Here is a 16688-nt window from a genome sequence, read left to right as displayed (position 1 = left end):
AGAAACCATGGCAAGAACACTGTCTCAACTATCTGCCTACAATTGTACTGACAAGCAATATAAAACCACAGACAGAAAGAAGCTGTGGCCCTCAGTAGATAAAAAGGCTACTAATTTAATCTCAATTAGACTACAGTCCATAACCAAACTACCCAGTCTAAAAATCTCTTGTGAAAAGCAGCAAGATAATGATGGGTGTCTGTTTGTTGCCTCTCTCCTCCCTCTTCACGTCACGTCTCCTCTGGACCTCTGTGTGAGAAAAGCCTCGGGTCGTCTGCGCACTTCTTCTCTGACATTACATCTCTTTCCCTGAAGGCAGCAGCGGGAGACGCATCAAAAGAGAAAAGTCGGACAAACGCGCTGTGCGTCATTCACATTTCTGACTCGGCAAACTTTATTCGTCTGCTTCTTCTAAAGCCTAATTTTAATTGAAAAGTTTGATCATTCTTTCAGCTAGTTCCGGGGAGATTAATTGGCTCCGGTCACCATGGCTCCCGGGGCTCTGTGGCTCTCACTGGCGCTGTCCAAAGTCCTCCTCCTCCTCGCGGTCTCCTGCGGCGCGTCCGGCGCTTATCCGTGTCCCGACATCTGTAGCTGCAGCGCGCAAACCTTCCAGTGCAACCGGGACACTCAGCTGGCGTCCCGGGCCGCTCTCAGACCGAGGAAGTCCCTGTAAGTACCCGGATCTCACACTTCTACCAGCGGATTGCATCGTCACCGTGAGTCCATCTTATCCTGGAGGACGTGATAGTTTATCCCGTCCTGCAGCAAATACACCACTCCAAATGTGACAAATGTGCTTTTTTAGTCTTGAATTATTGGGAACATTGCTTTCATTTTCTTCTCCAACATTTTCAAATAACACATAGAACATAGAACAAGATCAGAGAGCTATAGATAAAAGAATACATGAAAAAGAACTCAAATAGCACAGGACAATAATACAATCTTTTCACATTAAACAACAGAAACAGTTTGCCCACATGGTCCAAAGTCGGTCAAATTTGTCCAGTTCCAAATTGAGTCCGAATGTCATTTTGGTCCATTTTGCGTATGTGCATAACAATGTCTGTCTAGTCCTTGATTGTTGGTGAGGTTTACATCATCCATTTCTTTGTAGTGGCCTTTTTCCCCACAGCAAATGTTATGTCAGGTGGAATGATTAGTTAAAATCAATGTTTGGATTCATGCAGGACCCTCAGCCACCTGCCCCTTAAGATGGTTCCAACTCATGCCTTCAGGGACTTGGTCAACATCACCATAATGTAAGTAGCAGTTCTAATCCAGAGTCTACAAATAAAATGTATAGGATCAAATGTAGGTTGCCAGATTATTGGATTATTATAGTAATAATAATTTTGTAATTTGCTTAAAAGTCTTCTGTTTTTAATACAACCACCTCAGTAGCCATAAAGGTGAGTGTGAGTAACCTATTGTTGCTTGTTTTGTCTTCATTCTGCTATAAATCATTATTAAATTTGGGAGTTATTATAGGCCAAAGATTAAAACACAAAAGTTAAACTAGTTTAACATGGGGTAGTCATAGCCTGCACATGGTGTCTTTATATGTGACAACACAGTCTGCCCCGTATAACTGGCCATAGTTCACCCGTCTGGACTATATACTATTAAGTGGTCCAGACTTGATTATACCCCAGGTCTACTATAGTCAAGGCCAATTCATAACCCCCAGGCCAGATTATACTTCTTTTATGTAAGTGTAAAAACACTATAGTTGTATGTCTTCTGCGGTTGAGAGTTAATGTGTGTATTATATTTGCGGCGGTCATGTTTTGGTTGCTGTTTTTAAGACGGTCTGGTTGCACTGACTGTTGTGTGTGTTACAAAATAACTAATGAAAATATATGGGAGGATTTTAATTCAACATCATTTAAAATAAGATTGAAAAAGCAAATGCATCATCAATCAATACAGCTTGTTGAATTAGGATATGCCAACATCAAGGCTGGGGAGAATTCTGCCAAACAGCTCCTATTTCAATCTACAGTCCTTTTGATCTTCTATCTGTGGTAACATACAGATCAGCATCAAAAACATAAGCTTCTTCTTATCACTCACATTGTATCTTCTTTTCCCTGGTGAAGAGGCCCTCTCTCAGACAAACTCACTAGTTAATGTCCCTTTACAAATCCTTGGTAAAACTTTGTCACACCTCTCTGTTCTTACACCCAGCCTCAGCCGTGCACTCGAGTTGTATAAACCAGTTCCCAAAGCACGCAAATCATTTTATTGGTCCTCATTTTTTCATTTGTACCTCTCTGTGGCCTGTTTTGGTTGATGTTGATGATGAGTGTTTGTGATTAACTAATTGACATGAAATTGACCTCCAGAAAGGTAAAGTCTGTCTCAACTTTTTCCTTCATTCTCTTTCACTAGGACAGTTTGGTATTCAATGTGTATATTGTCTAAGTAATTAGTATATGTGAGCAATATTCTCAATTTGTACTTTTCAGATATAGTATTTATCAACATGTTAATATGCAAATGACACCCCAATGCCATATGTGTGTCGACAATGTTGGCCCAACCCTGGTCTAAATAAGGACATAAGACCTGAAACATCCTCAAAATTCAGAAAATGATGTGTACTGCCTTGGCACGGTCTTTCAAATTCTAAAACAAAACAAAACTATCACAAACGTTAAAGTATTGTTGCTTGTTACTTCAAAGTACTGGTAATACATCCATTCTTCTGTCTGTTTCAAGGAGGTTTTAATGGCCTTCAGTTGATTTCCTTAGAGCAGTAAAAACCCCAGCTGTTCTTCAATGTTGAGTAAATCTGACTTCCTTTACAAGGCCACCTCTTATCAGCTCTAGATACTTACAGTACTTACATGTCAGTTATGAGCAAATCCTTCTTGCACCAGCCATAAATTTTCTTGTTTTATGGTTGTTTTTTTTTAGTTTCACATTCTCAATCTTTTAACCTTCTCGTCCTCGACACATGTCAAGGCAGACAGTCACGAGTGCACCTTTTTCTGACGTGGTTCGCAGTAAATCACTTTTCATCATCCTAAGAGCGTTTCGTGAACATTTAGTCGTAATTACAATGCATTTGGCAAATCAAGAAAGATAAATACACTCCACAAATGGGGGATCTTTAATTGTTTGTGGGTTTGAATGATGGCACGGTGACTTTAACTTAAGAAAAAGCACTGCCTGATTACGAGCGCGAGGCTAAAGCGACTGAAGCGATTAGAGAAAAGAGTTTAGAGAATGGGGCTGAAAAGCTGTCGTCAAGGACATTAGTGAAAATGACTTTAGGCAGTTGTTTAGTCCTGCTTTCTGAACATCTTCACTCAGTCTTATTGGCCCAGATGCATGTTTGATGTTGGAACAGGTCCAAACATAGGGTCAAATGTAAATGTCCAGCAAATGTGAGTAATACTGAGGCAGTGCTGTTGTTTTTAATGTGTCCCAAGTGGTTTAGTCTGGTATTAATCAACACTGTCCTAGTTCTAAATGAGGCAATAACAAACAGGTAGAGGATAACTTTTGGTTTCTCCATTTGAGAAGAATTTTGTTCAATCTGTTTGAGTTAACAAAAATGTAATTGCCAGATTGTAATCCATATTGAACCTAGTAGACATTTGCACTGTTTGATGTATCAACCGAGTAGTGTGATTTTATTTCAAACATTTTGTTCTTTATAAACTTTTATAAATATGGTCTCTCAAAACAAACTATATCTAGGGGCAGACATTGCATCAGTGCCAGTATTTACGCTTTTAAAATGTATTTTAATGTGGTTATTTATCATACATTCTTTTATAATTACTTTTTTTTTCTTCAACACAAAACATAGAACGTGACCAGAGAGCAATAACCAATGCAAAAAGTAGAACAAAACAATATGATGACAAATTCATCTTTAAAAAAAAGGTTCCATCTAGTTCAAAGTCTGGTGAAGTTGTCAATTCCAATATTAAGTCAGAATGTGATGTTTTTTTTTTTTAATCTTTCGATGTCAGTCCACTCCTTGATTGCAGGTACAGATTGTATCATCATCTTTTTTTTATATAATGGCCATTTTCCCTGCCGCCAGGAGTGTGCTTCAAATATATACATTCATTGTTTCCATGGCAGGAGTTGTAAGGCCCAGGTACATAGTTATGAAATCAAGTGGGAAGCAATGTTAAAGAATTGTTTTTTAAATCTCAGTCCATGCCACGGGACATTCCCAAAACACTAATTTTTAATGCAAATAGTAGAGCGAAAGTTTGAATTGTTAACACATTTATATAATTTAGATATTATTCCCCTTGAAAGTTCTAATATATATGCCTTAATAAAGATTTCAATCAGAGGATTATAATAGTTATTGCTGTTTTACTTGGTTTCAACTCCTTATTTGTAAATACTTACAAAAGTCCTGTTTCTCCAAGTCAAAGGATTCCTTCAACATATCAAAGCTTTTCATTTGATTCATGTTTTTTTCAACCTGGTAGAAAGCTTTATAGTTGTTATTTATCCAGCCCTTAAATCTCTTTCCTCCACTTCCTCCAAATGACTCAACTGTCATCTGCCAGTGAGGCTTGTACAAGAACCTCTGGCAATTTTTCAATATTTTTCCATTGAGCTTCATATTCTGGATCACACCAGTACAGCAATGTTCTGATTTCAGATGAAATCAAGTAATTTATCTGACAAGGTTGTTTGATTTTTGAACATGATACAAGGTTCTTTTGCCTTTTGCCATTGTAATTTGAATGTTTTAATGTCTGTAAACACTCTGAATTACGTTTGTACAAAGTGTGCTCTACAAATACATTTTGCGTGCTTACTTTTAGCAATAGTGATATTGGTGATATTGGACTCTTTGCAAAATTCTCCAATATATTGATAGGCTTTTTCTACTTCTATTGGAAATATTTGAGCAAAGTGGTGGCTGTATGTTCACACAATCGATCATGAGTTCATATTTACAGAAGTGCAAAGTGAATTTGTGAACTTTACTACAACTTGCCAGTACAACAAACATCAGATATTGGTTCTGGCTGAAATGAATCTAAAAATAAAACATATCAGACCATCTACAATCATATTCACTTAACTCTGTCGGATACACATTTATTCATTTACAATTTGTCCTTTCTTTTCCTCAGTACGATTTCTCAAAGCTCCTCCATCACTCAGATCCAGAGACAGGCCTTCTTCTCCCTCCACACTGTGTCTCAGATGTAAGACAATTCACACAAACCAAAAATGTATTGGAAAAGCTGCTATAAGTTCTGCATTGTCCTGGAGATTTCCAAATTAAAGCCTCAATTACAGAGCAGCGTGTTGACATTCAGTGCGGATGATCAATGAACGCGGGTCTTTGCCGGTTTGTTTGCTTGTTTGTTGACAGAACTATTATAATTACTGATAAAATTGTCATTTTGATTTATGCAGTTTTGTGAGGAATATCAATAGTCTGCAGTTCATTGAAGTGGGGGCGTTCACGGACCTGCCAAACCTGGATTATTTGTAAGTGTGTTTTAACATTTTTGTAAGTGATCAGCATAATATTTTAGCTGTGTTTGTTTTGGCATAAAAGTATCTTTAAAATGGCATTGATTATCTGAAATCATTCTTGTAGATATGATTCAAGGCTGTGAAGAAAAAAATGTTAGAATGAATGTCAATACAAGCTTATGGGATCAGTAAACACACAAATGAGGTGTTCTTTACCATTGTGAGATAGTAAGTCTAAGCAGGATATAACTTAAACCAAATACCTCACATTCTTGGCTTTGTCCTGCTGTTTGGGGCCAAGATATGACAAAGGTTTCAAAAGTAGATGTTTGTGCAATTACTTCAATCTGACCCGAGATCCAGACATTTCTAATCGTCAGTGATCAGCCTGGTTCTGTTTAACGGGTAAGTCTACAGAGCCAATCCCGTGTCAGTAAAAGCACGCGGTTCGGAGCCCTAACTCACTCTCCATTCTGTTCTCGTTCACACAGGAGCATCTCCAACACGGGGCTCATACATTTCCCAGACTTCACCTCTGTCTCCTCTCTGGCTCCCAGACTTATCTTGTATGTAACACTGTTTTTAAATGCATGCATAAAAAGATTAGAGTATTATTCTGGTCTTCTGGTTTTCATTTTATCTATCAATGTCACCCTGCCTCTCCCACTGGGTGACAGTTCAAACCACTCATGTTTGCCTGTAATGTGGAAAATTGAGTCTAACTGATAAACTGCCAGGTTAATGTTATGTTATCTTGTGTGTTTAGGGACATGGAGGACAACATCTGGCTCCACACCATTCCTGCCAATTCATTCAAGGGAATTTCAAAGGAGTATATTGACATGTAAAGACACCGTTTTACTGTGTTATCAATGGATTCAGCAGAAGTTTATAAAGCATTTAAAAGTGACTGTTCTTTTAAAAACTCTACCACATTAAGAAGATAAAATGTAATGTAATTAATTGTAGAAATGAGGGAGAACCAATCCCCACAGGGACGAACGAGGGATTACACCGACATGATTAATTGTACACATTAAAAGTGGAGGAATCTGTACTCAAAAATGTCATAAAAATAAACATAGAATTAGGTTGATAAAAGGTTGTAATTTTGACAAAACTGACTAAAATGAAGAATAAAATACAACAATTACAATCAGAAGAGATTTTAGCATTCTAACCCTTTCCTCCCATTTTTTGCTTGTAAATTAGTATATTCATTCTTTTCTGCTGCATAGAATATTTTAAAAGCTAAACGTTGTGACAAAAACCAGACCCATGTGAGTGTCCCAAAAAATGAATTCATATAAATACTGGTGATGTGCCAAAGGGTTTGTGGGAGCTTTAGGAACAAGCTAGATTGAGGGAGCGTTCACACTTGTTTGGTTCCGGGTTGAGTCCAGTTTAATTCTGATGTAGACTTGAATTGGTTATTTTACTCCTGGTTTACTGCTGGGCTCGTCCAGTTTTAGTTCTAGTTCTCAGTTTAAATGTGATGATTTGAATACTTCTTTCCTCCTTTCATGGTTTGAAAATATTGTTCACTGCTTTAAATCCCAATCTACCACAACTGAAACTGTTACTTAAATAGTCGTACCACTACATCTCGAATTTAGACTGACTCAATATATGGACCCAAATTGTAGCTTTACCAAGTGCCAACACTGAGATAATATAACAATACCCTCAATAGCCTATATTTATACATAATCTGACATTCTCCGTTGCATTTGTGGACGCAGTATTCCTGTGCACCGCTTCTCTGTCCTTAAGCAAACCAGTCTTCTGACCTTTTGTGTCAGGTTTTCTTGATAGTGAACTAAAAAGCAAAACATTTCATCCTTGACAGGAACCTGGTTAGAAATGGCTTCAAGGAGATACAAGCTCACGCGTTCAACGGAACAAATCTCGACTCACTGTAAGTTACTGTACTGTACAAGACCGTGATGTAAACAACCAATACATTAAGCTATATTATATGCTTTATAAATTGCAGATTTAGCCATGCTTTTCATTCATCTCAAACACTTACTGTACATTCATATCAACATGTATGTAAGACTAAACAAAGATTTGGTGCCTCATTGTTGACTCTGAGATTCAGCATGTGAGACAAGTTTACAATATGGAAATGTGGCTTATCTACCACAGTCTCCTCCTAAAGGAAAATAAAGGCTTTGGGTCATTTGTGAATTTTAAACCTTGAGTAAAGAACTACAAAAGCAATGTGTTTTTCTCTCTCTCTTGCAGGATTTTGAGAGACAACAAGTTTCTGACTAAAATCGACGACGATGCTTTTGGAGACGCATCCGGACCGTCGACACTGTAAGTTTAGTAGTTATAAATCACCAGCTTTGTACCGATACCAACAGCTATGGGCGTTAGGAGGGTTTCGTCCGGGGCATTATCTGATGACGAGGCTGCCCCACAGACAGACATTCATTCGGATTGAACCAGACTTCTTTGTTTGTTTTATCGTAAAACAACAATTGCCAACAGTGAATAATGATGTTTGAGCCGCTGAACAAACCCAACCATGTCCAAGCCGTGCCTCAAAGGTAGTACTTGTGTGTATTTCTATTCTTGAAAGAAAAACAAAGCAAAAACGTTTACCTGTGTAGAGCTGACAAGATTAAAATATCGAAACAAGCTCCAGGTTATTCAGGAGAGAACACATTGTGAATCTATACTTGTTCAGAGCAGTGTTAAGGGCACTATTTTTGAACTGGGTCAGTGCAATAAGATTAATATTCATAACACTGTTTATCATTCTATTGTGTAAACACTGAGGGGTGACAGGCTGTCTGTGTAAACAACCAACAAGCCACACGGGGCGCTGAATACTGATTAGTGAGCAAATAGCCCCGTGTTACCGCTACTTGCAAGGTCTCTGATTGGAACAGAGTCGAAGTATTCCTTTAGTTTTGAAATTCTGACCTTACATGACTGAATGAGACACAGATATTGTTTCGATGTGTATGCTATATCTACAAAAAAACACTGGAAAAAGTGCTCTCTGTTGCTGGAGGCAGTCATTTCTTAACATTGAACCACTTAAGCTTTCAGCTGTTGACCTTGTTGCCTGATAAAATGCTTTAAAAGTAAAATAAAAAACAAATGTAGATAATAAACGTAATTTAGAACATTAATAAAACAAGAAAAACATAACTTTACAATCTGCTCTCTAGTTTACTTTTTCCCATTTGGATGATAAATATTGGACCTTTACTAAACTTGTAAATGTAATTTACATTGACTATGTGTTGCATTACTCCTGGATGTGATAAATACGAAAACACAGTAAATGAAGCATTGGCTCAGGCACCAGAGCTCCATCGACACCTGTGGGAGCAGCAGGTTCGACTGAAACAGCATTTCTAACCAGCAGCAATTAAATGCAAAATGATGGCTCCTCTGGCAGGAATGATGCTGCATTTATAATTCTAAAAGATTAAATCACAACCCAAATCTTTTCCAATCTCATTTTAGAGGCTCACAACATTTAAATCCTCAAGTTCCAAACATAGCAATGTCATTTTAATTTTTTGTAGGTTGTTTTTTTAGCTCCCAAAAGCATTAATGTGCAGTTTTAGGCAAATGAATGACTAAATCCATGTGAGAAGAACCCCTTTAATGGCATCAGTATTTGAATGATGTGACCCTATGTAAGATCTGTTTCATTTATTTATTGTCATTCTTTTCTTCATACATTTCATTTGCATTTCCACTATTTAGTACAAACCTGCTCGACATCTTTCCTATGACTTCTGTCTTAGTTAATGTGTTGTGGTGCCTGTCCCTGTACGAATAAAGACATATTATGTATTATATTATGTGCAATACCAGTTGCAGGGAGTTTTTGAACCCAAAAATCCCATTTGTTGCGCAATCTCTTCTTATTTGTAGATGAGATGTTTGACCACAAGAGGGAGACAAATCACAGAAACACAAGAGTTTGTTAAAAGTTCACAGTATTTACACATTAATTAATTAATTAATTTTTTGGCTCGTACAAGATGTCACATTTGCTTCGCTCTCGTTTCAGTGATGTATCGTCCACTCCTTTGAGCGCCCTCCCACACAAAGGCCTGAGGCAGATGAAGGAGCTCAAAGCCAGTTCTGCCTACGCCCTGAAAACACTCCCACCTTTAGAGGGTCTGTCCGAGATCCTGCAGACAGCCGAGCTCACCTACCCCTCCCACTGCTGTGCATTCCAACACTGGCGTCGCAAACAAATGTACGAGGTTCCCAGATATCTGACAAATTCACTCACAGGTGAATTAGAGATGATTAAGGGAGTTGCAGCATCAGCAAGTCCTAATACTTGTTTCCCTTTTTCCATTTAAAAGCCTCTTCAAAAACATGACCGAGCTCTGTGATCACATCAAAATGGACATGTAAGTTATTTGATCTTAGGTCAAGTTTTACCTAATTCCATTTAGATTCCAAGTCGGTGGTACTCAAAGTTTTCACACCAAATACAATATGCTAATAACTGAATAAATAGTTTGGCTTTCTGGGTTCTGGCAGATTTATCAGAGGTAAACCAGGTCTTAATAAGAGTTAATGATGTACAAGGTCGTTTAAGTCAATTATCAACACAAAGGACACAAATCTAAATGTCTCAACACTTAAACTGCAGAGGGCCCATGTACCAAGAGGCAACCCAAATGTATGTATATTGTAAGCTGACAAATGTGTAAAAGAGTGTAAAATTACCCTTAAAATGTGGGAAAAAATATCAGTGTAAACCCTTGTTTGGAACATATTTACTTGTTCAAATATAAACAATGCCCAAAATTTGAATTTAGCATAATGTTAAAAACAACTTTCACACTATTGATATTTTGCCCACTTCTACTCATTATGTACATGACGTCCAATAAATAGGGCTGTGTGCAGTTAGCATTGTATCTTGTGTACAAATACTGCTCCAATGATTTGTAAAAAAAACAACCCCATCTTTCTTTCTCCAGGGAGCCGGGTGCCGACGGAGTCAGCAGCATAAATGACATCAACTTCCAGTACACAGACTTGGTGCTGGACTGCTCGAACAGCCCTTTCATCAAGTGCACACCCACACCCGATGATTTTAACCCCTGTGAGGATCTGCTGGGCTTCGCCGTCCTCCGCTGCCTCTCCTGGATCATCACCATTTTTGCCATCGCCGGGAACCTGGCTGTCCTGGTCATCCTGATAGTCCGCCGCCACAAGCTGACGATATCGAGATTCCTTATGTGCAATCTTGCCTTCGCGGATCTCTGCATGGGGCTGTATTTGATGCTCATAGCCTTCATGGACATCTACTCCCTCCACGAGTACTACAACCACGCCACCAATTGGCAGACAGGGCCGGGGTGTGGCATTGCCGGCTTTTTGACGGTGTTTGCCAGCGAACTGTCGGTTTACACGCTGACTGTGATTAGCCTGGAGCGCTGGCACACCATCTCCAACGCCATGCACGTGAACAAGCGGCTCAAGATGCACCACGTGGCTGCCATGATGGCCGCCGGCTGGGGGTTCTCCCTCCTGGTGGCGCTGCTCCCTCTGATAGGCGTCAGTAGTTACAGCAAAGTGAGCATCTGCCTTCCCATGGACGTCGACACGCTTGGGTCGCAGCTTTACGTGGTCACCGTGCTCATTGTGAACGTCGTCGCCTTCGCGGTCGTGTGCTATTGCTACGTCTGCATCTACGTGATCGTTCACAACCCGGAGCACTCCACGCGCAACGGCGACATGAAGATCGCGAAGCGCATGGCCGTCTTGATCTTCACCGACTTCATTTGCATGGCGCCGATTTCGTTCTTTGCCATCTCCGCGGCGCTGAAAATGCCCCTGATCACGGTGACGCATTCCAAGATCCTGCTCATCCTCTTCTATCCCATAAACTCGCTCTGCAATCCTTTCCTCTACACCATTTTCACGCGGGCCTTCAGGAACGACGTGTGCCTGCTGCTGGGACGCTGCGAGTGCTGTCCCACCAAGGCAGACCACTACAGGTCGCAGACGATCCCCTCACACCTGTCCAACGCCCAGAAAGCGGCCGGCAGCAAGTCGCAGTCGCTCAGCTTCTACGCCTATCGCTTGAAAATGAAGGGCCGCTTTTTGAACAAAGTCACCACATGACTGAAAATGGCACGAACTCAAACGGGAGAAGACGCGCGTTTTTTGTTGTATTTTACGTAATTGGTCAAGATGTTGATTTCTTTTTTCCCTGAAATGTTGTGAAAGATCACGACTATGATATAAACTAGCCATGACCAGCCATGACCAGCTAACATGAAGGGAAAAGATGCTAAAGAAAAGTGTGGCAACCAACATTGATTTTTCTATGATATTTATGTTGTATTTTATTCATATTTATGCTGTTATATTAGTCTGGATTGTTTAAGTCAAGATCATATGTGGGGTACATGATTTAAATACATTGATTTTTCTATGATATTTATGTTGTATTTTATTCATATTTATGCTGTTATACTAGTCTGGATTGTTTAAGTCAAGATCGTATGTGGGGTACATGATTTAAATAAGCTTGTCTTGTTTGAATCGTTCTGTTTAGAGCTTTGTATTCTTCAAATGTTGTATATAAATGTGCCGTGTTAAAATTCGTCCCAGCAACGTGATGGCATCCATGTTGTGTATATATGTATATGAATGTATGTTTTAGCCGATCATATTTGGTGCTCTACAGAACTCATGTTTTTAATGATTAAAATGATGTAAATCTGTAATTTTGTTGCAAGAATGTGATTAAAAACTATTAAAGATTTTTTATCATGGAAAGTTTTGTTTGTAGATTTACACTCTGAAGAAAGTCAGACCAGACGAAAAGACGACGATTATGTTTCACAAACATTTAGTACAAATGTTTTCAAGACGAAACAAAAGATACATACATACTTTGTTTTTGTTACAAGAATACAAAACTGCTTTTAGAAATGAAAACACATCATCAACTGTGTTACAAACGAGATACATTTTCCCATAACTCATTCAGTAAAATGGCAAGTTATGATAGGCAAAATGTGGATTTAAACAGAAAATAGCTACTTTGAGCCAGATAAACACTAAATTGCCTGTGTTTAAGGATAGTTTCACCTTTTAAATCACCGCTTTCACTAAATGGACACCTCCATTTGATCTGGTCAATCGACTAAAGACCAAAGACTCCTTACCACTCTGCCTCCCCAACTGCCTTTGAAAACACATAGTCCCTGCCTCCATAAGTCATTACGCCGTCTTTCAAATGAAACTTCCAGCGATTCTTACTGCGATGGATCTGAAAAAGAGCAGATGGAATATTCAGAATCTTTGCTCAGGCCCAAGAGAATGTAAATCATAGTCTTACTTTGTCATACTGGCAAACGATTACATTATCTGTGTCAAACAGATCTGGGATGTCCTGCTCAATCACGTCATCGCCTGAATTTAATGGATCCTAAAAGTGTTGAGCAAACGCACACTTTTAAGTCATGATTAGAGTTCAATGTCAGTTATTAAGAATGCAAATTTTTCAAGGTATTTTTCAGCAGAAGAGTTATACTGGGCACATTTAAACTTAATCTAATTTTCTAAAGGCGAGACGCTGCAGGTGAACAGGAAAATGTTTTCATCAAGGCATTTTATGTGGAAAAAAATTACCAAAATATAAATCTGAATAATGGACAGAGCCAGGTTTAATTCCTTTGCTTAGAAGAGGATCTTGGCATAAAAGTTATAATTTTGCCTCATATTTTTGGAATTACAACTTTCATAAATCAGGCTTAGACATTAACATACTGACAAAATCTTGTTAAGTAGACGATTGTAAAGTAAGCGCTACTTTCAGCCTGATTCAGAAAGTTAAGATGCCTCGTATAAATCTATGGATATAAGTGGACTAAATGAAACAATAAATCATCTTTAGGTGCGGTTTGTGCGGTCTCATTTTGCATGCAGTGTCTTGCCTCAATTATAAGCTAAACAAATAAAATTGAAGAGATAATCAATACTTTTTAATTCCAAAGCGTTTTTTTCATACAAAACTACGAAGCCCAATTGACTTTTCTATGACAGAGCTCCTTTAACATTGTGCTTATTCTTTGTAACTGTATTCTAAATTCCCCCCGGTCTTACCTCATCCTCGACATGAGCGAGTTCGTCATCTACGTCGTCGCTGCCGCTGCCGGAGGAGAGGCTGTTGGCGTCACTGCTGCCATCTCCCTCCTGCAGGGCCTTTATCGCTTCTGCATTGATTATTCCCAAAAAGTCATTCTCCTCCAGCGCCTCTTCGTCCTCAGAGTTGTCAGCAGCGCCATCAAGCTGCACGATGTCTGAAAGCGCGCTGTAATCCAGGTCCAGCTGCACATAAATGGCAATTGCATTAGCATTTTGTTATGAGCTTCAAGCGATGAGGCAAAATTGAGGGCATTTTAAAAGTAGTTAAAGGTTATTTAAAGTGTATTGTACGATTGAGAGAGGAAAAAGACAAGCAACAATTAGCCTGCGAGCTCATGTTGAGTTACTTTTGTGATGAAAGGTGCACTATGTAACTTTTCTGTACGCCATTAAACCTGTCCATCTCCATTTGGTATCTGTTCGGCAATAAAAACATCTGGAATTGAATCAATGCAAGAGAGATATGTTTAATGACATACTTTGGAACATTTTAGGCAAAGAAGAAACCACAGAAGCAAGCAGGTAGCGGACTTCCCACCATTAAAAAGTTACACAGTGCCACTTTAAGTCCACGAATTTAAAGATTTACATGGTTTTGATATGTACAGAGGAACAGTAGTGATTATAAAGGACACGACCTGTGGGAGAAGAAGCTGATTCATGGATGTAGCTGTGTTCAATGGAATTAAGAAGATAGAACTGACATAGAAAGTAGATTTGGACAAAATTTAGAATTAAGAACTGTTAATTACCCCGAGGACGTCTTCATCTTTAGTCAGATCCAGGTACCGGCCCTTCTCCCTCTCCTTCTCGATCACTTCTGTGAGAAGATCATCGATGTCCGTGGTGTTGGAGCTCATTTGGAAGTCTAGTAACCGACTGAGCGATGTGTTCATGCTCAGATTCATGGGCTGGTCACAGTCTTCACCTTCGACCTCTGACTCTGGAGAAGGGGATTCTGGGACATATGAGGCCTCAACATCTATGACTTGTGGTACTTGTGGTACTTGTGGTACTTGTGGTACTTGTGGTACTTGTGGTACTTGTGGTACTTGCTGAGGTGGGACAGCCTCATGAATTGGGGCTGGGTTGGTTTTGGGTGGCAGTGGGACTGGTGCGGCATTAGTTATCGTAGCATTTGATAGTGTTGATGGCGCCGCCTCATGGACAGGAACGGTATTAACTCTGACCTGAACAGGTTGAGGTTTAGGGGCAGGAGCAGGGACCTTCGGAGCAGGACGGGGCATAGAGTGCTGTCCTGCTGGAGCCTGAGTGACCACAACTGGGACATTGACTTTGTAAAGTTGACCTGAACAAGACAAGAGAATATATTTGGGAATATCAGTACCGAAGACTAATTGAATGAATGTCCAATGACTTAATACCAGAGGCAGTTTGCAGTGTGACTCCAGCAGGAATCTGAACTGGATAAGTCAGACCAGCCGGAAGAGAAAAGGTAGCTACTGTCTCTGAGGAGGTCTGCTGTAAATACAAAAAGACATAATATTTTTAGCGAAAGTAAAATATTGTAAAGACTGCTCAAGAGTGCTTGTACCTTCACTGGATAGGACTGGACTTTTTGACTTGTGGGCACTACAACTGAAGCTACAAAATAAAATAAAAAGGTTAACATGCAGCTCTATAGATCTACATGTGTTTATAGATCTACAATATTTAGATGACAGAGGAACACGTGAAGAGAAGTGAGCGTTAAACTCAAAGTGATTGGATTTGCAGCTTAGACCAGTGCATCTTCCAGTTGTGTCACAGGGCAAGACACTTTATCCATCTTCCCTCGGTGAAAATGGTGCGAGAGTGAATGTTTGGTGGTGACTGGAGACATATAAACAAGTCACTATTACCATTACACTCCAACTATGAGGTGTTTCTTTGATCTAGTTTGATCAGATGTCATGTAAAAGCCTAGCCAAACAGCCCTCAGAGAATGCACAGGAAGGTGGTGTCATTTTACCAGTCATCTCTTGTTCGTTGCGGGTGTAGTTGGCCGGGAGCTGCAGGACGAAGTTGGAGGAGTTGATGTTGTTTTTCCTGAAGTCCTCCATTGCTTTGGACTGCATCATCTTTGACTCCCAGAGCTGCACAAACAGAGATCAGACATCCATCCTGCGGTGTGTAGACTGGGGAGTGTTTTTTGACAGTCAGTGAACTTACATGCCTTAAATCATCCAAAACACGGTCTTCAATCCCCTCGTCCAGAAAGAGCTCCCTCATACTCTCTATCACATCCTCAATGATGGACAGGTACAGTTTAGCCTGCAGATGACAGCACTAAGAGAGCTGCACAACGCTCTTGTTTTGAAATATGCATGTTATATTTAACGTGCCCCCGTTTAATTCATAAATTCACAAATACAAAGTGGTGATAGTGACTAATACACCGAATATAGCTTTTAAATACATAGAAAGAAGAAGAAAAAAAGAGCCTAATTTTGTCTTACTTTGACAGTTTTATTTTCTCTAACAGCCGATCTTAAGTTAAGCTAGAGTTAAAACGTTGAATGAATAGAGTATCACACTAAGAGATAATATAGTCTAAACTGCCACAAAACGGACACATTTTCATGAAGATTGCTCACCACTGGCCCTGAGTTTGTTAACATGATGTATGATGTCCGCACAAACGCAGCTCGCGCTTTCACCGAGGCTGCGCCGTCTGCAGCGCTGCGCACGTGAGTGTGATTAGCGCAACAGCACCACCTACAGGCGGAGTTCAACCAAATAACACGCCGTTCACTCATCACCCACTGTAATATACTCTTTATTCAAACCTAAAAGTGTATAGTAGTTTTGTTTGTGTACTTTTTTATTAATTAGTATTTTAAAATAATTACAAATTAAAAAAAAAATCCTATCCTATTCTTTGCAAGGATATTGATTATGGGTGTCAAATGAGGGTCAATTATTTTTACTTTTGCATTAGGCTACGATTTTATTGAATAAGATTATAATTAGTAATTTTGATTGATAGATGGTCAATGTAATTAAGGGTATTTGGAATATATATATATATATATATATATATATATATA

General features: G+C 39.3%; 2 protein-coding genes across 3 annotated transcripts; one reads left to right on the top strand and one right to left on the bottom strand.

Moving 5' to 3' along the window:
* The first annotated feature begins 408 nt into the window (after positions 1 to 408).
* On the top strand, positions 409 to 11672 carry lhcgr (luteinizing hormone/choriogonadotropin receptor). The gene is made up of 11 exons (XM_072437607.1): positions 409 to 672; positions 1194 to 1265; positions 5127 to 5201; positions 5416 to 5490; positions 5970 to 6044; positions 6245 to 6322; positions 7328 to 7396; positions 7729 to 7803; positions 9524 to 9715; positions 9828 to 9875; positions 10455 to 11672. The coding sequence occupies exons 1-11, from the start codon at positions 488 to 490 to the stop codon at positions 11602 to 11604; spliced, it is 2094 nt and encodes a 697-aa protein (XP_072293708.1). The 5' UTR covers positions 409 to 487; the 3' UTR covers positions 11605 to 11672.
* A 665-nt stretch (positions 11673 to 12337) lies between these two features.
* Positions 12338 to 16320, bottom strand: gtf2a1l (general transcription factor IIA, 1-like). 2 transcript variants are annotated; one of them, XM_072437605.1, is made up of 9 exons: positions 16236 to 16284; positions 15815 to 15912; positions 15611 to 15734; positions 15194 to 15243; positions 15024 to 15117; positions 14391 to 14947; positions 13597 to 13821; positions 12830 to 12919; positions 12338 to 12760 (listed from the first exon to the last, which is right to left on the bottom strand). In XM_072437605.1, the coding sequence occupies exons 3-9, from the start codon at positions 15717 to 15719 to the stop codon at positions 12653 to 12655; spliced, it is 1233 nt and encodes a 410-aa protein (XP_072293706.1). In that variant the 5' UTR covers positions 15720 to 15734; positions 15815 to 15912; positions 16236 to 16284; the 3' UTR covers positions 12338 to 12652. The 2 variants fall into 2 exon arrangements, with proteins under 2 accessions (XP_072293706.1, XP_072293707.1); XM_072437606.1 differs by having other exon boundaries at positions 12339 to 12760; positions 15811 to 15912; positions 16236 to 16320.
* Between the last annotated feature and the right edge of the window lie 368 nt (positions 16321 to 16688).

This window comes from Eucyclogobius newberryi, unplaced genomic scaffold (genome assembly GCF_026437365.1).
Source record: "Eucyclogobius newberryi isolate DKJ021-1_F unplaced genomic scaffold, fEucNew1.0.hap1 SCAF_8, whole genome shotgun sequence".
NCBI lineage: Eukaryota > Metazoa > Chordata > Actinopteri > Gobiiformes > Gobiidae > Eucyclogobius > Eucyclogobius newberryi.
The sequence above is the reverse complement of the archived record's forward strand: the minus strand, read 5'-3'. Positions and strand labels throughout refer to the sequence as shown.